The sequence below is a fragment of the Phytophthora cinnamomi genome (genome assembly GCF_018691715.1).
Source record: "Phytophthora cinnamomi strain GKB4 chromosome Unknown Contig48, whole genome shotgun sequence".
Taxonomy (NCBI): Eukaryota; Oomycota; class Peronosporomycetes; order Peronosporales; family Peronosporaceae; genus Phytophthora; species Phytophthora cinnamomi.
This window is the reverse complement of record NW_027150981.1, coordinates 311,788-335,707: the sequence shown is the minus strand read 5'-3', so window position 1 is coordinate 335,707 and position 23,920 is coordinate 311,788. Positions and strand designations below refer to the sequence as shown.

Here is a 23,920-nt window from a genome sequence, read left to right as displayed (position 1 = left end):
GGCAATCGGGTGTCCAATTCCACAGCTTCTTTCTTAAGAAGTTGTGACAGCGGGCGGATCTTGCCCGCGGAATCCTCCTCGTACTTGCACGAAACACGTGGCCAAGGAACTGCCTCAGTTCTTTGACACTTGAAGGCGTTGGCCATTCGTTAATCACTCTGACGTTGTCCGGGTCAGGGCGAACGCCATTTTTCCCCTACGAGACACCCGAGGACGGGTATCTCGCTCGCCCCGAGATACACTTCTTCAGGTTCGCGTAGAGCTTATTCTTCCGCACAAGCTCAAGTAGCTTCCGGAGATGCACCCTGTGCATCTCTACGTCAATCTTCCGTCCACAGCTCGGCTGTGGATGAATACATCATCGAAGTAGCTCGGTGCGAAGTCGCGCACCGAGCGCAACAAATGCGTCACGCACCTGTTGAAAGTCGCAGGGGCATTCTTAAGCCCCTGTGGCATTACTAACCATTCCCAGAGCATGCCGCTTGGCGTGCTCACTGCCGTGAGAGGATATCGCTCTCACGCATTAGGATCTGATAAAATCCATCTCGCAAGTCGAGAGCACTGTAAACGGTGCTCCCGGCCATCGAATCGATGATAACATCTTTTCGCGGTATCGGCGTCTGCGCCGGTACCGTCGCATCGTTCAGCTTGTTGTAGGCATGAACGGTGCGCCATCCGCCCTGTGGCTTTTGACACAGAACGTCGGAGCACTGTGCGGGGACTTTGATTCCGCACTTGTCCTGCTTTGCGACGACTTTCAAAGTCGTCGATCGCTTTCACTTGCTCTCGCGGCAGTGGCCACTGCCGCGTGACACAAACACTTCGTGCCCGACACGAGATCAATCTCGTGCTGTATGCCCTTATCCTGCGGAAGCTCCGCATCTCTTCCGGGAGTACGTCTTTGTACTCCCTCAACAATTCGTAATAAGGACTCGACTTCAGCGAGTCCCAACCTTGTTCCTCGAAGCGCTCTCGCTTCGTCTTCGCACTGAGAGTGTCTTCACTCTCAGTGGTACTTCCATGAAGAGCTGCCTCAGCTCTTCGCTCTCGCTCGCCGTTCTTTCGCTGTCGAAGAACGCAGACTTGCTCGATGCGTCCATCGTGCAAGTCGCGCGTGAAGCGCTTCCAGCTCATGGCTGGAAGCGAAGTCAACTCCGACGCCGTCGTCGGAGGACTAGCGAGTTCCATGTCACGATACTGGAATCCAGTATCGGTGCGTCAAGACGCTTAGCGTCTTGACATTCGGCGTCACCGCCGCAGTCTGCCAGCAGACTGCTCTTGTCGCGTCTCGGTCCCGGACCGAGACTTGCGCAACGTTTTCGCTTGCGCCGTCTTCTTGTTGTGCGGAGCCCGGCTCCGCACAGTTGTTCTTCTTGTCCAGGCCCGGCCGTGGACAGTCGTTCGCCGGCGGATCCTGTCCGCGGGCGCGCGGTATCAAGCCCGGCTTGACCGCATTCTCCTCCGTGCAGCCCGGCTGCACGGTAATGTGTCCTTTCACCGGCAGACCCTGTCTGCGGGCGCGCGATATCAAGCCCGGCTTGATCGCATGGGCAGCCCGGCTGCACGACAGCATGCAAATTGCGTCAGTGCGGTACGTTTGCAACCGTCCGCACTGTTTGAAGCGTCAACTCCGAGTTGACACGCCTCGCCACCTCGACGCCATTCATTGGCGGAGCCCCTCATGACCGAGGGTGCGTCGTCGTCGACCTGACCTCTTCGGGTCAGGGACTGTCCCATGCGTACTTGAACGCGAGTGTTGGTTCCCGGAATCGACACATCCTCATCTTCCGACGTCGGCAGCACCGCAGACGTGGATCCCACTTGTGCGCATCCTCTCGCACCCCTTGGGCACTCCGGGACAGCGGCATTAAACGCTGTCTCGACTGGCGAGTCGCGCGCACATATTGGTGCGTGCGCTGCGGTAACAAGGCCATCGCTCTCTGTTCCGCAGTCGCGACCGAAGCGCACGAGTGTGCGCTTCTTCCAGTCTATTACCGGATCATGCCGTGCAAGCCACGGCATGCCCATTACCACGTCGAATTTATCGTCCAGGTCCAGGACGATAAAGTGTTCGACAAACACTCGTTGTTTGTTCGAGAAGCGCACGTTCACGACGCGCTTCTCGGTCTTCACGATGGCATCTGTTGCCAATCGAACTTCCAGAAGACTTCGAGGTACCTTTACCTCCTCGAAGTCAAGACTCGGTAAACTCCGCAGTCGAACAAAATTGTTCGACGCGCCCGAATCTACCAAAGCGCGAAGAGAGTCGCTCGCTCTCTTCGAGCAAATCTTCAAGATGACCAGGTTCGGCCTGTCATCTTGCTTCTTGCAGCGAGATCTGGTCTCACTGGGGGCTGCAGTCCTCAGTGTCGCGTGCCCAATGTCGGCACGCGTGACTGCATTACCAGTAGGGCGCCCCGCGCCTACTGGATGTTCGCGGCGATGCCCGGCATCGCCACGACGGCCACCATTGTAGTGCATGGGAGCAGTGCACTCTCTGGCAAAGTGACCGATCCTTCCGCAACGGAAGCATCACACATTACTTCCGTGCTGCTGGCGACCAGCAGCCGTTGCATTCGAGAGGTCCATTGGTTCCGGACCTCCCGTGCTCGCTACCGGGCGCGGTTGCGACCTCGGCACGTTCGTATGTAGTTTAGTCTGCCGCAGGCAAAACGCTTCTTGCATGGCAAGAGTGATTGCAGCTTCGAGAGTACTCGGGTACTCTCGGAAGAGATAGGTCTTCACAGGCCCATCTCTCAGTCCCTTCATGAACGTGACGACTTTAGTCGCCTCGTCTATCGGGTTGGTCACGATGTTCGAGACCAAGTACCGTGCACGCTGCGCGTAAGCATGGACGTCATGCTTACCCTGCTGAAGGTCGAGGAACTCCGCCCTCGACCGGAACTCGTTTTGCGGGGGCTCAAACGCTTGTCTGAGCTCCTCTTTGAACACTTCGTACGTGCTGAAGCACGTAGGATCGGAGAGTCGGCGTCCATACGCCCAACTCCTTGCGCGTCCGCCAAGGCAGGACATGGCGAACGCGACCATCGACAGCGGGTCGACGATGCGTCGAGCCGCTATGGCTGTGTCGAGTTCGACAAGCCATCGGAGGAGAGGCTCGCCCTCTCTTCCTACGTAATTGCTCACGCTCAATTTTAATGATTGAGCACGCGGTGTCGTCCCCGACGACGCCGTCGCTGAGGAAGCAGCATCGCGCTGCTTCTTCATGATGAACCCCAGAGCAACACCATGTTGCTCCGTCGGCGATAGCGTACGCAGCATCGTAGCTATCGCCGCTTCTCCAATGACTGTTGACAGTCGTTGGAGGGCCTCCCACTCTGGATCTGACAGGTGGGGGCAGTCGGCGCGTGCAACATGCGTTGCAGACATGTTGGAGCTCTCCATGGACACCTCCGTACTCATGGGGTTCTCGGCTCCGCGTTCGTAAACCTCGTACGAACGTCAAGCAGTCGGTCGTTGGACGGACTACAAAGTGCTACCAGGTGTAGTGGGTCTAACTTGACTCACTACTTTAGCTTACACATCACGCTACGTGTATGATGAAGCGTAAGTACTTAGTAATTACTTAGGTTAATTATATTTGAATACACAAATATAAGTTAAGTAACAAAAGGATTCCAAGTGACTTAGATTAGGTAGGTAAAATGAGAACTGTATTGCTTGTAATTGATCTTCCTCTAAAATCTGCTAAAAACTGTTTATCATCTATGAAAGGGTTGGCAGCGGCTGGCTGTCAGAGCCCCGCTAATATGCATGTCTCTGATTGGTAGAAAGATGCTGCTTTCTACCAATAGGATCTTTTGGGTATGTGTGGACCACTCACTGTGGTGGTCCACTTCAATGTATCCATCGGTGTGTCTTACACCAATGTGAGGAAGTATCCAAAACGTTTAACAGATAACCTATCTGTTAAATTCACAAGTGGCTTGCAGCCACTTGTACGTGTAACCCGGTTACAAAGGCTAATCGACTACATTGCGGAGGCAAGGTGCTTGTCCGCGGTGGTTCACGGGCAAAAGGTGGCGGATGTCCTCCGGGACTGCAGGGTCACGCGCTTGCTGTCGGCGAGGTGGACGAGCGTCCTCGCGGAGGTAGTTGTTGTGCAGATCGTGTCCCCCATCTCCGCGCTGAGTCAGGGTGTTTGCCAGCGCCATTGTCCACTCATTGGACTGGAAATTAATTGCACGCAGTGCTTCGTAATACCCCGACCATCACTGCGCGGAGTCCGACTGTAGATGGGCGAGAGCGTTGCCGAGGAAATTATGTGCATGCAAAAGAGTCAGCAGCACGCGGGCCGGTGTATTGCTGGAGTCGGCCTACTTGTTCTTCGAAACGAAAACCCGAAGACGCGACGTCGGCGTGCGGACATGATCGTGCCATAATTCGTTCCCTAACGCTACCACGCCGTACACAGCATCCAGGATATTCTCGTACGACGCACAGAAAGTGACCGCGGGCGGCAGTTGAGCTGCTGGGCTGAAATCGCTCGAGCAATTCTCATTGTTCGAACTGCCTTCTGGTGTATCCATCTCACAGACCTCTAGAAAGTGCATCAAGGGCAGACCCCGCGAGCCCAGACGACCGCTAGAAAGCGCCATCACCGCTGCTTGTGTGGCGAGAAACTTGACGCACTCCGCCTCGAACCCATTAGATGAAAGTCATTGCAAATAGGGGTCTACCTTCATTTCAAGCGAAAACCTTTAACACCCTGGCGGCTGCGTCAGGGTGAGACTGCGGGGTGGAGTGGGGTGGGGGTTGTACTCGCACTTCGCTTTCTTCGGCCCTTTCGGAAGCTGACATACGATAGGAACCGCAGTGCAGCTGGAAGCAGCTCACCATTGCGTTGGTTGCCGTACCACCAGTGCCAATCTCACTTGGAATGACAGGTATATTGCATTGCAACAGCTGCTTAAGACGTTCAATTTCCGCCGTTAGTAGGCTAAGCTCAGCTAGCACATCAGCGCCGTCTTGGCTTGGAGAGTTACTGCGGAGGACCGCCACATTGCGCTCGCCGGCAGCCGACGCGGAGGGGCTCCTGGCTCAAAGCAAGCCATGAAGTTGAGGATTAAATCCATCTCGTAGGCCAGTTGTAACGGGTTACACACACAAGTGACAACAGTCACTTGTGCACGATAACGGTCACAAGTGACAACTGTCACTTGTGCGTGACATTTGTCACTTATGGTTTAACAGATAAATATCTGTTAAAGGTAATGGATACTTCCTCACATTGGTGTAAGACACACCGATGGATACATTGAAGTGGACCACCACAGTGAGTGGTCCACACATACCCAAAATCCTATTGGTAGAAAGCAGCATCTTTCTACCAATCAGAGTCATGCATATTAGCGGGGCTCTGACAGCCAGCCGCTGTCAACCCTTTCATAGATGATAAACATTTTTAGCAGATTTTAGAGGAAGATCAATTACAAGCAATACAGTTCTCATTTTACCTACCTAATCTAAGTCACTTGGAATCCTTTGTTACTTAACTTATATTTGTGTATTCAAATATAATTAACCTAAGTAATTACTAAGTACTTACGCTTCCTCATACACGTTGCGCAACGTAAGGTAAAGTAGTGAGTCAAGTTAGACCCACTACACCTGGTAGCACTTTGTAGTCCGTCCAACGACCGACTGCTTGACGTTCGTACGCGGCGTACGAACGCGGAGCTGAGAACCACATGAGCACGGAGGTGCCCATGGAGAGCTCCAACACGCCTGCAACGCATGTTGCACGCGCTGACTGCCCCCACCTGTCTGACCCAGAGTGGGAGGCCCTCCAACGACTGTCAACAGTCATTGGAGAAGCGGCGATAGCTACAATGCTGCGTACGCTATCGCCGACGGAGCAACATGGTGTTGCTCTGGGTTCATCATGAAGGAGCAGCGTGACGCTGCTTCAGTGACGGCGTCGTCAGGGACGACACCGCGTGCTCAACCATTAAAGTTGAGCGTAAGCAATTACGTGGGAAGAGAGGGCGAGCTCTCCTCCGATGGCTTGTCGAACTCGACACAGCCATAGCGGCTCGACGCATCGTCGACCCGCTGTCGAAGGTCGCGTTCGCCATGTCCTGCCTTGGCGGACGCGCAGGAGTTGGGCGTATGGACGCCGACTCTCCGATCCTACGTGCTTCAGCACGTACGAAGTGTTAAAGAGGAGCTCAAACAAGCGTTTGAGCCCCGCAAACGAGTTCCGGTCGAGGGCGGAGTTCCTCGACCTTCAGCAGGGTAAGCATGACGTCCATGCTTACGCGCAGCGCACGATATTTGGTATCAAATATCGTGACTAACCCGATTGACGAGGCGACCAAGGTCGTCACGTTCATGAAGGGCTTAGAGATGGGCCTGTGAAGACCTATCTCTTCCGAGAGTACCCGAGTACTCTCGAAGCTGCGATCACTCTTGCCATACAAGAAGAGTTTAGCCTGCGGCAGGCTAAACTGCATGTGAACGTGCCGAGGCCGCAACCACGCCCGGTAGCGAGGACGGGAGGTCCGGAACCAATGGACCTCTCGAATGCAACGGCTGCTGGTTACCAGCAGCAGGGAGGTAACGTGCGATGCTTCCGTTGCGGAAGGATCGGTCACTTTGCACGGGAGTGCACAGCTCCCATGCCCCTGGAGGTGGTTGTCGGCGATGCTAGGCATCGCCGCGGATCAACAAAAACGCGAACATCCAGTAGGCGCGGGGCGCCCTACTGGTATCGCAGTCGCGCGTGCCGACATCGGGCACGCGACACTGAGGACTGCAGCCCCAGTGAGACCAGCTCTCACTGTAAGAAACAAGATGACAGGCCAAACCTAGTCATCTTGAGGTTTACTCGAAGAGAGCGAGTGACTCTCTTCGAGCTTTGTGGATTCAGGCGCGTCGAACAACTTTGTTCGACTACGAAGTCTGCCGAGACTTGACTTCGAGGAGGTAGATACACCTCGAAGTCTTCTGGAGGTACGACTGGCAACAGGTGCCATCGTGAAGACCGAGAAGCGCGTCGTGAACGTGCGCTTCTCGTACAAACACCAAGTGTTTGTCGAACACTTTATCGTCCTGGACCTGGACGATAAGTTCGACGTGGTAATGGGCATGCCGTGGCTTGCACGGCATGATCCGGTAATAGACTGGAAGAAGCGCACGCTCGTGCGCTTCGGACGCGACAGCGGAACAGAGAGCGATGGCCCTGTTACCGCAGCGCACCAGCAGGTGCGCGCGGCTCATCAGTCGAGACAGCGCTTTATGCTGCTGTCCCGGAATGTTAAAGTGCGCGAGGGCGCGCACAGTGAGACCCACGTCGGCAATGCTGCCGACGTCGGAAGAAAAGATGTGTTGGTTCCGGGAACCAACACCCACGTTCAAGCGTACGTCCCTGACCCGAAGCGGTCAGGTCGACGACGACGCGTCGGCTCCGGGAGCCGACGCACCCTCGGTCAAGAGGGGTTCCGCCAATGAATGGCGTCGAGGTGACGAAGGCGTGTCAACTCCGGGAGTTGACGCTGCAAACAGTGCGGACGGTTGCAAACGTACCGCACTGACGCATTTCATGCTGTCGTGCAGCCGGGCTGCACGACGAAGCGTCATGCGATCAAGCCGGGCTTGATATCGCGCGCCCGCAGACAGGGTCTACCGGCGAAGGGACACATTACCGTGCAGCCGGGCTGCACGAAGGAAAATGCGGTCAAGCCGGGCTTGATACCGCGCGCCCGCGGACAGGGTCCGCCGGCGAACGACTGTCCACGGCCGGGCCTGGACAGAAGAACAACTGTGCGGAGCCGGGCTCCGCACAACAAGAAGACGGCGCAAGCGGAGAACGCTGCGCAAGTCTCGGTCCGGGACCGAGACGCAACAAGAGCAGTCTGTTGGCGGGCTGCGGCGGTGACGCCGAATGTCAAGACGCTAAGCGTCTTGACGCGCACCGATACTGGATTCCAGTATCGTGACATGGAACTCGCTAGTCCTCCGACGACGGCGTCGGAGTTGACTTCGCTTCCAGCCATGAGCTGGAAGCGCTTTCACGCGCGACTTGCACGATGGACGCATCGAGCAGTCTGCGTTCTTCGGACAGCGAAAGAACGGCGAGCGAGAGCGAAGAGCTGAGGCAGCTCTTCATGGAAGTACCACTGAGAGTGAAAACACTCTCAGTGCGAAGACGAAGCGAGAGCGCTTCGAGGAATAAGGTTGGGACTCGCTGAAGTCGAGTCCCTATTACGAATTGCTGAGGGAGTACAAAGACGTACTCCCGGAAGACATTCTGCGGAGCTTCCGCAGGATAAGGGCATTCAGCACGAGATTGATCTCGTGCCGGGCACGAAGTATGTGTCACGCGGCAGTGGCCACCGCCGCGAGAGCAAGTGAAAGCGATCGACGACTTCTTTGAAAGTCGTCGTAAAGCAGGACAAGTGCGGGAATCAAAGTCCCCGCACAGTGCTCCGACGTTCTGTGTCAAGAAGCCACAGGGCGGATGGCGCATCGTTCATGCCTACAACAAGCTGAACGATGCGACGGTACCGGCGCAGACGCCGATACCGCGAAAAGATGTTATCATCGATTCGATGGCCGGGAGCACCGTTTACAGTGCTCTCGACTTGCGAGATGGATTTTATCAAATCTAATGCGTGAGAGCGATATCCCTCTCACGGCAGTGAGCACGCCAAGCGGCATGCTCTGGGAATGGCTAGTAATGCCACAGGGGCTTAAGAATGCCTCTGCGACTTTCAACAGGTGCGTGACGCACTTGTTGCGCTTGGTGCGCGACTTCGCACCGAGCTACTTCGATGATGTATTCATCCACAGCCGGGCTGTGGACGGAAGACTCGACGTAGAGATGCACAGGGTGCATCTCCGGAGGCTACTTTAGCTTATGCGAAAGCATAAGCTCTACGCGAACCTGAAGAAGTGTATCTTCGGGGCGAGCGAGATACCCGTCCTCGGTGTCTCGTAGGGAAGAATGGTGTTCGCCCTGACCCGGAAAAGGTCAGAGTGATCAATGAATGGCCAACGCCTTCAAGTGTCAAGGAACTGAGGCAGTTCCTGGCCACGTACTTGTGCAAGTACGGAGGACTACGCGGGCAAGATCCACTTGCTGTCACAGCTTCTTAAGAAAGAAGCTGTGTGGAATTGGACACCCGATTGCCAAAGGCATTCGATACAGTCAAGCGGGGCTTGACTGAGGCGCCGATCTTGGCAGTGGCTGACCAAGATCGCCCATTTCACGTAGTGTGTGACGCATCCGATTTCGCGATCGGATGCGCGTTATGCAGCACGATCACGAGGGCCGAGATCTACCAATCGCGTCAGCTGAAGCCAGCTGAGCGCAACTATCCGGTGCATGACAAGGAACTCCTTGCCATGAAGTATGCACTCGCAAAGTTCCGAGTGTACTTGCTTGGGAGTAGACCATTTGTGGTCTACACCGACCATGCATCACTGCGCACCGCAGTGAAGTCGCCACACATTTCACAAAGAATGGCGAGATGGCTCTCATTCTTTGCGGAGTATAACTTCCGGGTCGAATACAAACCCGGAAGATTGAATGTAGTGGCCGACGCGTTATCACGTCGGCCGGACTATGCAGAAGCTGTTGACATCAATGCCATTGACGCCATGCGATCGAGCAAACCCACATCATCTCTGTTGGATGATGTGAAGGCCGCGTACGCGCACGACGCGGACGCGAAGCTCTTGCTGGCCTATGGCACAGCGCCTTCTGACAAGTCCCGTCAGAAGCTGCCCAAGCACCTTCGAGCGCGTGCACACCGCTTTCGTGTGCACGACGGACTGCTACTCTACAACGCAGTCGACGACAACGCGGATCGCGTTGTCGTGCCAAATGACCATGACCTGCGACTCAGGATCATGTACGAGTATCATGATGCCCCGACTGCGGGACATCTCGGACGTGAGAAGACTTACGTCCTTCTCACGCGCGACTTCTACTGGCACCACCAGTATAAGTGGGTGCGCAAGTACATCCGTGCTTGCGAGGTATGCCAACGCGTGAAGCCTGCGCCGTTTGCGCAGGCTCCATTACAATCACTACCGACTCCGTCGGAGTGTTGGAAGTCCATGTCATTGGACTTCATCTTTGGTCTTCCCCCGGACAGCGGAGGGAATACCGGTGTTGTGGTCTTCGTCGACCGCTTCAGCAAGATGGTACATCTTGCTGCGGTGCCGGCAGAGGTGACCGCGAAGCAGACGGCCCGTCTGTTCGTCGACATGGTGTTCAAACACCATGGCATGCCGTCCGACATCGTGTCGGACAGAGACCCGCGCTTCACAGCGTACCTGTGGCAAGAAGTGTTTACACTTCTTGGGAGCCAGCTTTCCATGTCGACTGCGGATCATCCGCAGACGGACGGTCAAACCGAGCGCGTGAATCGCGTGCTCGTCGACATTTTGAAGAGCTACGCTCACTCGTTCCAAAACTGGAGCGAGTGTTTGTCGATGGCGGAATTCGCCATCAACAACTCGGTGCATGCCTCGACCGGGCATACACCGTTTCATGTGAATGCCATGCGGCATCCCCGTCTGCCGAGTTTACTCGGAGTGGTGGCTCCCACTTTAAGTGGGGGAGGATCTACGACTGCAACACAGCAGTCGCAAAAAGCCGCTGACACTTGCACGGTGTCAGCCGCGACAACAAGGACCAAGACAACCAGGTCTGCGCGGGGCGCAGACCTTGGCAGGAAGAACCAACGGTCAGCGCAGTGCGCTGACCCCCAGAACAAGGAAAACGAGTCTGTGCTCTGCACAGACTCCACAAGGAACAAGGACCACGGGTCTGCGCAGGGCGCAGACACCGCGAAGAACCACGCAGAGGCCGGGCCTCTTGCGGAGAGCGAGCTGAACGAGTTCAGCTCGGATGTGATTGACTTTATCAATAAAAGACAAGCCGTAATTCGGTTTGTCCAGGACACGATTGCAGCTTCTGTGGATAAACAGAAGCTGAACGCCGATAATATTGGCAGGGGCAACACAAATGAATTCAACGTGAATTCATTGGTTTTGTTATCTACTCAAAACCTGCCCAAACATGCAGTTTCGGATTTCGGAGCAAGCAAGCTTGCTCCGCGCTTCATCGGGCCATTCACGGTGATGGCACGCCACGGTAACGCATACACGCTAGACATACCGTCTAGCATGCGGCTCCACCCGACATTTTATGTCGGGCGGTTAAAGCCATACTTCCAGCACGAGCCAAGGAGCTCGTCTGACCCGAAGAGACAGACTCGACAGGGGAAACCCTCTCCAGCGCGTAGTCGCGCTGGAGTAGTTAATACAGTCGGGCCTACAGCCCGACCGGCACGTTCAAGGCGGTCTGGGAGACCGCCAGAGCCGGGACACGAAGGAACAGAGCGGCAACCGCCGCGCTCTGAAAGTACTCCACGACCGTCACTTGGTCGTGGAGCAACACGATATGAAGGTCAACACGGCGTTGACCATCGGAGCGTGTTTCCACCACCTCCGCCACCGCTGCGAGACGCACGCGGAGAAATTCGCTGGATCGTCCAGCAAATTGTTGATCATAGGAAAACAATCCGAGGTCCGGATTGTTTTCGCATTCGTTGGAGAGGTTTCCCTCCCCAACACGACACGTGGGAACCACGGAACGTCCTGATGGAAGACGTTCCGGACATGGTGAAGGAGTACGAAACCCAACACGCACTACCAGCAAGAAGGTAGTGCGAGCGCTGTAGTAATCTACAACGCCTGACGACTCGCGTGCTAGATAATTAGCACGGAGATCATTGAAGCTCTCAGGTATACATATAGTATACCTGTTGTGGTCGCGGTTGCTAATACGCACCGCCACCTGGACGAAGAGTGCGCACGGCGCACGGACACCAGCCTCCACCGCAACAGCGTGGAGTTGCTAATACTTGCCACTTCGAGAAGGACTCGAAGTGCTTTGGCGCTTGCTTACCCGATCACGGTAAGCAACAGAAATTCGCTTAGAGATGTCGACGCATAGACGCGGTCGACATCGAAGAATCGTACACAGACACTGTGTTGTCTGTCTCCGTGGTAGCGGCGCACCTCGCGCTACCGCGCATTGTACACAGCAACAGAGAGTTTGCACTCTGTTGCAATGGTGGTCTTCAGCTTGATCGTGCTCATTGCGGATGAGCACGGAAACCCCAGCACAAACAATTGACAAGCAGTCAATATTAATTGACGTGTCGAGACCGACACGTCTAAGCTTAACGGGGGGATGGTGTAACGGGGTTACACACACAAGTGACAACAGTCACTTGTGCACGATAACGGTCACAAGTGACAACTGTCACTTGTGCATGACATTTGTCACTTATGGTTTAACAGATAAATATCTGTTAAAGGTAATGGATACTTCCTCACATTGGTGTAAGACACACCGATGGATACATTGAAGTGGACCACCACAGTGAGTGGTCCACACATACCCAAAAATCCTATTGGTAGAAAGCAGCATCTTTCTACCAATCAGAGTCATGCATATTAGCGGGGCTCTGACAGCCAGCCGCTGTCAACCCTTTCATAGATGATAAACAGTTTTTAGCAGATTTTAGAGGAAGATCAATTACAAGCAATACAGTTCTCATTTTACCTACCTAATCTAAGTCACTTGGAATCCTTTTGTTACTTAACTTATATTTGTGTATTCAAATATAATTAACCTAAGTAATTAGTAAGTACTTACGCTTCCTCATACACGTTGCGCAACGTGTAAGCTAAAGTAGTGAGTCAAGTTAGACCCACTACACCAGTGGTGGTGTCAGTCGCGCTGGGGCCCCCGGCGTTGCTGCTGGCGGGAGCGTCGAGTGCCGTACCGCTGAGTGGTCGGAGCTCCGCGACTGATTTCTAGTTCATGCTCGCTGCGGGGTCTCCGCCTGCGAGCTGCGTGGGTTCACGTTGCTGCTGGCCGGCGGTCCCAGCGCGGGGTAACTCCGACGACCGGGGTCGGGTTGTCGCTGGCGAGAGATGACACTGCTTCTTGGGTGCCGGGGGTGCTAGCGCCTCCTCTTCGAGGTCCGAGTCTCCCAGCTCGGCCGCTGTCGGGGTCGGCGTTGTGGCTGCTTCAGCGACTACAGCTAAACCCCTCTTGGATTGCTTCCTTTTGCCCTTGCGGGCTTCGGCCAACGCAACACCGGTCAGAGGCTTTGTAGGTGCAGCCATGGTATTCACGCACTGGATGGGTAGCCACAACGCGAAGTATCTTGAGTGATGTGGACTGAGTCAACCAGAAACTTCTAGAAGCTCAATTCACATAACTCAAGATACTTCTTCGCTCTTCCATTTGGGTCTACTTACTGGTTAACCTGTCCGTCCGTCGTGCGTCGAAACCACAGATACTGGTTGTCAGTGTATAGCAAAAAATATTAATATGTTGGTGGAGTTAGGTGCATTTATCCTGTTCTCATTGGCGGATGCCACTCAGGTGCCATTATTGGCTTATCAAATACCCCGTCGAATATGATCTGTGATGTTGAAGAACTGTCCGTTTAATGCCTGTTAATTCGAATAGCCTGTTTGTTGTACAAATTATGTTGCTATGTTGACCCATCCAGTATAGATTGAAATAACATACCTACTCTTTTACATAGCCTCTATGCAACGATAATACCTATGGCAAATGATTTATCTGTTCACTCGAGCGACGTTCACCGGATTTTTCTTAACTGGAGCAATACACAAACCCTCGTCGTTGACTACTGGTAAAAATAAGATAATACAGCCGTGGGTGTCGGTACGAAGGATAGAGAAATTCGGTAGTCGGGGTTGGATCAGAGGCCACCCTGAGCGCAGACGGCGTTAACAACAGCAAAATAAAATGAAACATATAAGAGGATGTAAGTCACCGTCAAGTGAAAATGACTGCGCTAGCAGTTCATTGAACTCAACCCTGGAAAAACAAACCAAAGCAAACCAAATTTACCTTAGTCTAGCTCGTAATTAAATCCCTGTTCCGACGTGCTGGCATTCGAGATGTTTCAACCATATGACATCAATTCTCGTACATGAGAAACAGCGAATTTCGTTGGAGGACAGTGGTAACCCACGAGCCGAAATTGACAAACTTGGCGTCGGTAACACTGATTCCACCAAGGAAAGAAACAACTTGCGCTATTTGCGCTTATCTACGAACCCCAGGAAATATTGATGACCATTAGGTTCGCCTGGGAGTTCGTTTGTGCTGGCATTATGGTTCGACTTGAAGGCGAAAATTGATTTCAATATTTTTATGGTCAAGGTACATGGACATTAATAATTGTACATAAATTTTAAGGAAGTGTTCCGTGTCTATCCTCAGGCGAGAAAAGCTTGACATAATTGGCCAGCGCATTCCTTTTTTTCGAAGTCGGTACTACAGTAGTTCTCACCTGAACGTTAGCGAACAGAAGTAATTACAAACAAATGTTTGTTTAGTAAATCAGAGATATTTAGTACATTTTGTTATCCATCTAACTTCTGGTTGCCATTGCCATGCACACTGCAAACACTATTGAAATTTATAATAAAGTAATAACCGTGCAACGTATTATCTGCTTGCAGTTCCTTTAAAATAGCTACGACGTCTTGCTCGAAACCACTACTTTTTCAAGCCCGAATTCACATACACATGTATACCTAGAGAGCATCCGGACATATTATATCAATAGTTGCATGCCCTATGACGGGTGGACACACCGTTTCACGATCAAATTGAGAAAATCTACAATCAAAACGAGAAAACCTCAATGACTTCGTGAATTTCAAACCAGAGAGCCAGCAATAACCAGTAAATTAAAGCTATTTCGTATTTGGACTCTACGCAACGTCGGTCGAAGACAACACCCATGACAGCAGATCCCGTGTTGATAGCTTCTCGTTTTGAAGGTACATGTAGTTTTTCTCGTTTTGATCGTACAATTCTCAATTTGACCGTGAAATGGTGTAATTACCACCAAAGGCGCACCGCTTGACTGACGAAGCAGTGCCTGAGCCATGTATCCGTGCAGTGAGGCTACCAGTGGCAACAAACGCGTTCCAAAAACATACTTTCAGGTAGGCTAGGCATATTTAAGGAGCCCACTATCATTTATGCAGTGTTTATCCATGTAGTTCTTCACTGACATGGGTGAGGCAGTCAGGCTTCTTCCTCCTTGGGTCTTGATTGCAAAAACTGGGGTGTTCTCCATTTAGACACAAACTCCTACACAGTGCACCTATCTCACTAAATTGGACCTCTCCTAGAGCTCCACAAAGGAGATGAGGCTTGCGCGTCCTGTGATCGCCATACCTGATGACTGACCACGCGTACGCTGCTTGTCCATCGTCTGCAGCCGCGAACAACACCTCCCCCACAAACAGCGCACGAGTACCTTTACTCGGCGCTCGAGAGGCCACACAGGCCACCCTTGCGTGTGTGTTGCCCGGGAGCGAGGGCTTTAGTCAGATGGTCTGCCGGCATTTCGCCCGTCGGCGTGAAATGCACGGCGAACGTCCCCTCCTAAAGTAGGCCCTTTGCAGACTTGAACTTCACATTTACAGTCTTGGACCTTTCGCTGAGTCCTTGGCGCTTGAGGCGAGCGATGGCAGGCTGACTGTCCATGGCGAGCACAAGCGGAACTTTCATTCGTAGCACTTGCTCCACGATCAGCTGCACCAGCTCTGCGTCCTCTATCGCGTCGTCTGCGGCCACGTACTCCGCCGCAGTGCTGGGCTTGGTCACGATAGTCTGTTTCTTGCTCGCCCAAGTTTTGGGCACCCGAAGAGAAACACCACACGGCCGGAGATGGACTTGCGGTCGACTTGGTCGTTCGCCTAATCTGCGTCAGAGACCACGACGATGTTTTCGTTGTTGGGCTGCAGCGTAAGCTGCATCGTTCGTGTGCCGGCCTAGTACCTCATGAGGTACTTGGCTGCGTCCCACTCAACCTTCCTGGGCTTCGCGTTGTGTCGTGCGAGCTGGCCGACTGCAAAACTATCATCCGGTCTCGTTACGCGGGCTAGGCAAAGTAGTGCTCCGACAGCTTCGCGGTATGGCATGTTCTTCACGACGGCTTCGGCTTCGGGGATTTCGTCGTCGATCAGGTCCAGTCGAGTGCCAGGGACCCTAGGCATCTTCACAGGTCGCGCGTCGTCCACCGCGCAGCGATGCAACACCTCGTCGACGTAGGATGCCTGTGACAACAGCACAATCGAGGGGCTCGGACGCTCGACGTGCATACCGATAAACTGGTTTGGTGTACCCATGTCCTTGACATCAATCTTCAGACTTGAGTGCAACCATCAGGTGCAGCACGCGTTGCTCGTTTGCGTGTGACACTAGTAGATCATCTACATACAGACATACCAAGAGCAGTGAGTCGTCAATGTACATGAAATACAGGCAGGGGTCAGCTTCCGTGGGCACCAGCCCATAATCCTTGAGGAATGCGTCGATCGCTTTATTCCACTCGCGGTCTTCTTTCTTTTCGGAGCCCATTCAGCAGAGGTCGAAAAAAAAATAGTGCAATACAATAAATAATCAGTTTTTTAATATAACGTTTTATTACTTGACTACACTGACCTCAATACAATATTAAATTGACCCAATTATTGGCAATAAATTTGTAAAAAGTGCCCCCACTGGCAAATACCGAAAGTCTAGCCAATAAACCTCCAGTCTATAGGCCAGGGTCACTTGAGTGCAGTATCACCCACTGTGTTCGCCCCGACTGCCGGGCTATAGAGGCTGCTACACATTGCTTCTTCGAGTGTGACCCTGTCCAGTGGTTGACATTCGCAGGATGTTGCGGTTTCCGGATGGATACTTTGGTCGTGGTGCCATTCAAGTTCTGAGCACCCAGGTCAGAACCCGAGGACGAGACAAGAATAGCACTAGAGAAACCTCCGCCCAGCTAGAAAGTAGTCATTCGCCGATTTTCATCGTTCCGAGAAGAGCTTTCCAGTACCAGTCTCTCAAAAAGAACCGTTACACCCCGACTACTCGCCCTCAACGTCATGGCATCAAACTCGATTTCCAGTGGAAGCCTCGTGTTCCTCGGTCCTTCGCACGTTCCTGCGTTGGAAGCGTTCACGTACGTGACCGTGGTGGCCGTTCAAGGGACCATGGCCACCGTACGCGTTGTGGGGCCAGATGCTGGTGACGACCCTCAAGGATTTGATGTCAAGGTGTCGGTGCTCCGGCATCGCCTAGTCGCGGCTGCTGAAGCGACCTGTGGCCCGGCACCTTTGTTGGACATCCGATTGCCTTTGTTCAACCTACAGGAGCTCACTGTGGTCAATGGGCTTATGGTCTGGTTACCGGCTATCACATGTCAGAGGCTGATGCCTAACTACACGTCCAAGTTGATGATGTGACGTTGCGGATTCAGCTTCATGACCCTCCACGCGTAATTATTGCTGACCGTCTCAATTACGCGTTGAGTACGGGAGCTAGCGTGAACGTCTCTGTGCTTAATGCAGCCGAGTTACTTGATCGACAGAATCAAGTTATCATCGCATGTGGTAAAAGCCGGTCTGGGATTCCAGCAAGTGTGACAGCAACATTACTGAGCGTTCCATACAAGCCGGAAGAGCGTGTACCGCTCATTCGGCCGGACACGTTACAAATTGTTCAAGTACGGCGTCAACACATAGTGACATGCGAGCTTCCACCAAGAGGGGCTACCTCGATCGACGTGTTTACGGACGACTCACCTGATGCGCGGTCAAACGTCAACACTACACGATCTCAGCTGCTTTCGTCGTCAGAACTCCCAGATTCTGATAACTCCGATCGCGGTGACTCAAGCGTGATGGCGCCGAGTATTCACGGCGATATCGCAGCAGTGCGCCTTCAAAATAGGCAACTTCGCAAGCGAGCTCACGAAGATGATGATCCTGGCCAGGACAGGGTGCCGACTCTCGCATCTACACAGGGCCCACTCAGCATCGCCAGCATGGATGACACTCACGAGTCTTCTTTTCGACCATCTGTTCTCGAGCGGCGAGTTCATGACGCCATTGTCCACCCGACTCTAACAGGTAAGAACCCTCAAACATCTATTGAATCTGTGCAACAAACTCCAAGTACGACCTTTCTAGCAACCCCACCAGTTCTGCGAGCACTATACGATTTCAGTTTTGGGTTACTAGGGCTCTCCATCATGCCCCTCTCGCCCGTCACGCCCAGTTTACTGATGAGAGCAACTACATCTGGCATCAACATGACGAATTTCTCCCGATCGAACGCTATTCAGCAACCTGTACAAGCTTCAACAATCGGCGAGATCGTAGATGCTCTCGATGCTCTACTTCGATTTGCAACATGCTTTTTACAATTCGGCAGTGCTCAATTTCATCAAAGCTAGTCGCACGTCCATGGCTGGCTACGCTTCGTTCGAGCGTCCTGACCCCGTCACTTGCAACATGCTTGTATTCTGGCTGAACAACAAGTTCGGTAAATTCCGCAGCCAGGTTATCTCCCACGGCATTGATGAGGCCACCAAGATCAGTTCTGAATTCACCAGGCACGACAACCAGCTGATGGAGCTTTATCAAGCTCAGCAAGAAAGACGTATTGCTTCTATGCTGTCAGCCACTGGACCCAAATTCAACAACCCCCCCGTCCTCAGCATGGCCACCGTTCTCAACCATATCGCGACGTGCGACGAGCAACTAAGGTACCACGAGAGGTATCTGGCCTTTTGCCGTCGCAGGGTGGAAAACAGCTTTGCCTCCGATATCTATCACAAAAGGGGTGCACGGGACCAAGCCCGGGAAATTGTTACGCAACAGACCGAGCTCACTTTCGTCCGTTGGCGCTCCCAGCAGATGCAAAGCGATTCATTGCCGACAACTTCGGTGGGTTGTCGGCGGAGTTTCAGGGGCTGTGAAGCCAGGAACGGGTCGTGGACGCATCAATATCTGCGTTTTCTTCACGTCCCCCCCCCCGAGTGAATAACTCCGGTGACTTCATTCATCCATGTCAGTCTCAATTGTCATCAATTCATCAGTCTCAGCTCAACATTCAATCCAAGCCACTTACTGAGGCGGCTTACTGTGAACCTCTCAAACGAGATCACAACCGATTCACGAACACTCAAAGCGCGCTCCTTAACGCATGGCTAAAAGCGAAAACTAATCATTACCTCACTGCTGCGCAGAAGTGGGATTGAAGTATCCTGCTCATCACGAATCCGAGAGTGATGAGCTAGACTACAACCGTATCAAATTCGACTCGGCAGTTGCCCGGCGCTCGAGTCTGCCATTGTCTGAATTTGTTCGATTGTGGCGGGGTCAAACTGACGAGGACGGCCGACCGAACAAATCCTTATACGAGCTGCCACTACCTACGGACCCTCACATGCGGGAGTTTGTGCTGCTATGGAACGACGTAGTGAAGCACGGAGTGCAGCCTCAATGGACGCCAGCAAAACCTGCCCGGCAAGCGGTACGGCCAAGAAATCACAGTTCTGTTCATGCGCATTTGCACCAAATTCGACGTCATGTACAAAACGGCCACCGGCAAGGACGCTATCTAATTGTTGACGAAGACCTGTGCCAACAATGGCCTGAAATATTTGTAAGCCCTATCGGTGTCGTGGACAAGTCGGGTGGTGCTGACAGTCGACTCATTAACGACTATTCTTACCCTGACGGAGCGTCTGTCAACGATTTCACCGATCAAGAGGTGCTGCCGCCTATTTCATACAATCTTCCTGCTGATATCGCCCGGCGTCTGCATCATTTACGTGCCCGCTATCCGAATTCGGTGATTTTGATGAAGGTAGGCGACGTCGCTGGAGCGTTTCGGCATGTTCCAGTCCACGAAAATCACGTCCACATGTTTGTCTTTGTGCTGGATAATCATCTTGTGATCGATCTTTCGTGCGGTTTTGGTTGGAGCGGTTCTCCTGCATATTACGCGCTGGCTGGACGACAGATACATTCACTGTACGGATCCCGAGCTCCTCATCAAAAATTCTCAAAGCTCGACAAAAGTCGGTTCGGCCCGAACACGTGGTGCGATGACCACACGTGTGCAGAGGTTGACACGGGTTCACGCTGCTTTGAGGCGAACCTTGCACTTCGCCACGCTATGGCTACAGTTTTGGGTCCTGAAGCAGTCAACGAAGACAAATTCACAAATTGGTCAACGAACACAAAATCGTTAGGTCTGCTGTGGAATACCACCAGGAACACAGTCTCAATACCTCAAGAGAAAATTGCACAAGCCAGAGCTCGTATTCTCGGTGTTTTACACGGTGAAGCGATTACAGTTACGATTGTACACCAACTCGTTGGAAGTTTGCGCTACGTGGCTACATGTTTTCCACCAGCGCGCGCTTTCTACCAAAATCTTCAGGCATTTGAAGCCAGGTTTCGAAGGTTTGACCGGCGAGTACTGACTTCGGACGTAGTCGACGATTTGAAATGGTTTTTGGCCGTACTGACGCACGAACATCGTTTGAACTCAATTCCAGTGGTGGAATTCGCTCATATTTCTACGCCATCCATTTTCGTGATATGGATGCATCAGATACGGGCCTCTGTGCCTTGGCACCCCAGAGCAAGCAATATCTTCGGTTAAAGTTTGACGAAGAAACTAGAAATCAAGTCTCAGCATCCAAAACAGACAATTCGATTAATGCTCGAGAACTTCTGAGCGCAGTTCTAGCGGCTCTGCATTGGGGACCAACCTGGGGTGAAGCATATCAGCAGCAACGTGTTCACGTCCGATTTCACATCGATAACACAAGTGCTGTGTCGTGGGTGAATAAAAGAAACAGTCCACATCCTCTGGCTCGGCTGTACAATCGGTTCATTTTGCTCGCAGAATTTCAATACGGTCTGACATTTTCGGCAGTTGATATTCCTGGACCCGAAAATGTGATGGCGGACGCCGGATCGAGAGCTTGGCACAAAAATCATCGACTACACGATTTATGGACTAACTTATCATTTTCGTGGTCACAGGTACCAATTCATCCAACTTACGAAAATCTCTTGAAAACCTGGGAGAGTTTCTCAGAGATGTCGCTCTTGCAGAATCTAGTTCTGAGAAGTACCAGTCAGCCTGGAATCAATGGTGCCAGTTTTCACGAAACATCGGATGGTCACCATGGTTAACTAAACCAGGGCGCTCGAGCAACAACAAGTTGGGGTGTTTCGCGGTTTTCTGCTGGAAATTTGGATTCAATCGGGTGCGACAAGGCAATTCTTACGACACAATTAAATTAAAGCTGGCCGCGGTAAAATGGTTCCACCGCCGATATGTTGGCATTGATTTGGCTGGCACACCCGAATTCTCAATTCTGCTACAAGGAATTAAGCGGTTGTCTGCACCAAAACGGAAGCTTCAGCCTATCACACCCGCTTTTCTCCGCCTCCTCTACAGCTGCACCAATTTCGCACAGCCTCGCGAGCGGCTATTGTGGGGTAGCGTCCTGATGGCTTTCTTCTTCCTCTTGCGGAGATCAGAATATCTTAAGATCGGCACGAAGCGGCATTTCTACTGCTTGAAGACGCGCAATGTGTTCTTTTCGGACAAGCATGGAAGGCAAACCACGCCAGATCGGGCGTCTTCCGTCACATTGGGTCTAGAAGGTGCCAAGAACGACCAGTTCGGCCGAGGTGCCTACCGCACAATGCACAAGTCAGGACATGCAATCATTTGTCCTGTCGAAACCCTAAAGCACATTCTACAAGCACGACAAGAAAGTGGTCAACATGGATCACAATATTTGTGTGCGTATCTGGATGAAACACGTGTGGTATCGGCTCTCAAATCGGTTGCCCGAATGGCCAACGTTCTGTCTTCGAACTACTCGACACATTCCATCCGGATTGGTGGAGCATCCGCCTTACTCAGTGGTGGAGCAGATCACTTCTCTATAAAGCTGCTTGGTCGTTGAGTATCAAATTGTTACCAGGAGTATCCATCACAAGCTGCGAGTTCAACTAGACCACTTTCACGCCGAATTACGATATCTGAGCGCTTTACAGCCCACTAACAGCGCGGACGAGCAATTTACATCGGGGGCCGCTCGCCACGCCCTTCTAATGGGCTGACAGGCGACAATACAGTATTGCCCCCTACCACTACCGAAGTATCATCCTTGGAAATGGTTGACATTCGCAGGATGTTGCGGTTTCCGGATGGATACTTTGGTCGTGGTGCCATTCAAGTTCTGAGCACCAAGGTCAGAACCCGAGGACGAGACAAGAATAGCACTAGAGAAACCTCCGCCCAGCTAGAAAGTAGTCATTCGCCGATTTTCATCGTTCCGAGAACCCGCCTCGCCACGCCCTTCTAATGGGCTGACAGGCGACAATACAGTATTGCCCCCTACCACTACCGAAGTATCATCCTTGGAAAGTGTTGTGGCAGAACCATGGGCTCCAGATTTGCGATGCTCCCTGGGGTGGAAGCTGCTGATCTTCCCGTCCGACCGCGATCTCCATGACGAATGGCGCCATCTTCGTGAGATCCTTCTATGGCGCATCCACACAGCCATGCGTCTCCGGAACGATATCTATTTCCACGGTGTGCGTGCATTCCCCGTTTGAGCTGCTCGTTTCAGCAACACTACCAGCACCTCTATCGCCGATCAACCGAGTTTAATCTTGGTTCCCTGAACTTGTTGATGACGACGTTCAACTCCCAGCTAGCACCAATAGATTGAGCCTACTCTCTTGAAAATTGCGATTTCAACTGCTATATCCCTCTGTAAAGTGCTATTAGTTGTACCATATCTGTACCAATACAATATAAATTGAGGCAATTTTTAATATTGTTTAGCTTGAAATTGCAGTTTTTATAAGTGGCAGACATTGGATCCAATTCAATATCATACTGTATTGGCGGACCTCTGCCATAAAGAGCTTTGCAGAGCCGCCACACCTTGTCACGCTGCTCTGGCAGGGATGGCAAAAAAAATATGGAAGGATTTTTTCGAAATAAAAATATCAAAAAATATTTTTATTTTCATTTTTATGAAATTTTTACCATTTTTATACATCAAACCCCGCTGAAACGGATCGCCTGGAGCACCGTATAACACAGTAACTACCTGAATACTGGCCTCAACGCATACTGACGAGTGGCAGGGCTACTTCAGCTTCAAAGGTGGCGGAGCCGACCATGCCGATCGAGGTCAAGACACCTGAGGACTTCAGCGGCGCCATCGGCAAGAAGTAGCCGACCACCGTGCAGTTCTCGGCGCCACTGTGCGGTGGCTGCAAGATGGTGACCCCCCAAGGTGACACAGCTGACGGAGAACGAGTTCCTGGCCGTCAAGTTCCTAAAGGTGAGCACCGAGGCGCTGCCAACCCCTTTCATAGATGATAAACAGTTTTAGCAGATTTAGGAGGAAGATCAATTTACAAACAATACAGTTCTCTTTTTACCTTAAACTAGCTACTTGGTGTTTTATTTGATTTATATTATACTTGTGGACTCAAGTATAATTAATTCAAATTATTAACTAACTCCTACGCTTCCTCATACACGTGGCGCGACGTGTAAGCTAAAGTAGTGAGCCAAAGTAGGCCCACTACACCGAGGCACAGAACGTTGCTGCGCCTTTGCGCATTGAATGCAAACCAAGCTCGTCTCGATCAACACCTCTCCGGCGCAATTCTTCAGCCACTGAATCAAATTGTAGGAGGTGCAGCAAGCATTTGCGGAACCGCTCGTACTGATTGCTACCGGGAAATAGTTGATCGCCTTCATCGAACACTGTAGTGGACCAGAAGATACCTAAGGCAAGAACTGGAGAGATCGGTGGTCGGAGAGGATTGGCGTAAATGTGCCTGGGGTCGCGCGGCCTGCTACCATCTTGGTCGTTCTTTTGGTAAAATACACGCACAGTGCATCCCCACTCCACTCCATGTGTGCGTACCGAATCCCAAAAGCGTTAGCTGATCTGCACATCAGATTCCAGGCTAC

At 52.3% G+C, this 23,920-nt stretch overlaps 2 protein-coding genes across 2 annotated transcripts; one reads left to right on the top strand and one right to left on the bottom strand.

The window, feature by feature from the left end:
• Nucleotides 1–15,490: 15,490 nt before the first annotated feature.
• On the bottom strand, nt 15,491–16,468 carry IUM83_19767 (retrovirus-related pol polyprotein from transposon tnt 1-94; the record flags this gene model as incomplete). The annotated part of the gene is made up of 3 exons (XM_067944831.1): nt 15,491–15,809; nt 15,887–16,164; nt 16,337–16,468. The coding sequence occupies 3 exons, from the start codon at nt 16,466–16,468 to the stop codon at nt 15,491–15,493; spliced, it is 729 nt and encodes a 242-aa protein (XP_067790184.1).
• A 1,796-nt stretch (nt 16,469–18,264) lies between these two features.
• On the top strand, nt 18,265–23,170 carry IUM83_19766 (uncharacterized protein; the record flags this gene model as incomplete). The annotated part of the gene is made up of 2 exons (XM_067944830.1): nt 18,265–18,650; nt 23,080–23,170. The coding sequence occupies 2 exons, from the start codon at nt 18,265–18,267 to the stop codon at nt 23,168–23,170; spliced, it is 477 nt and encodes a 158-aa protein (XP_067790185.1).
• Between the last annotated feature and the right edge of the window lie 750 nt (nt 23,171–23,920).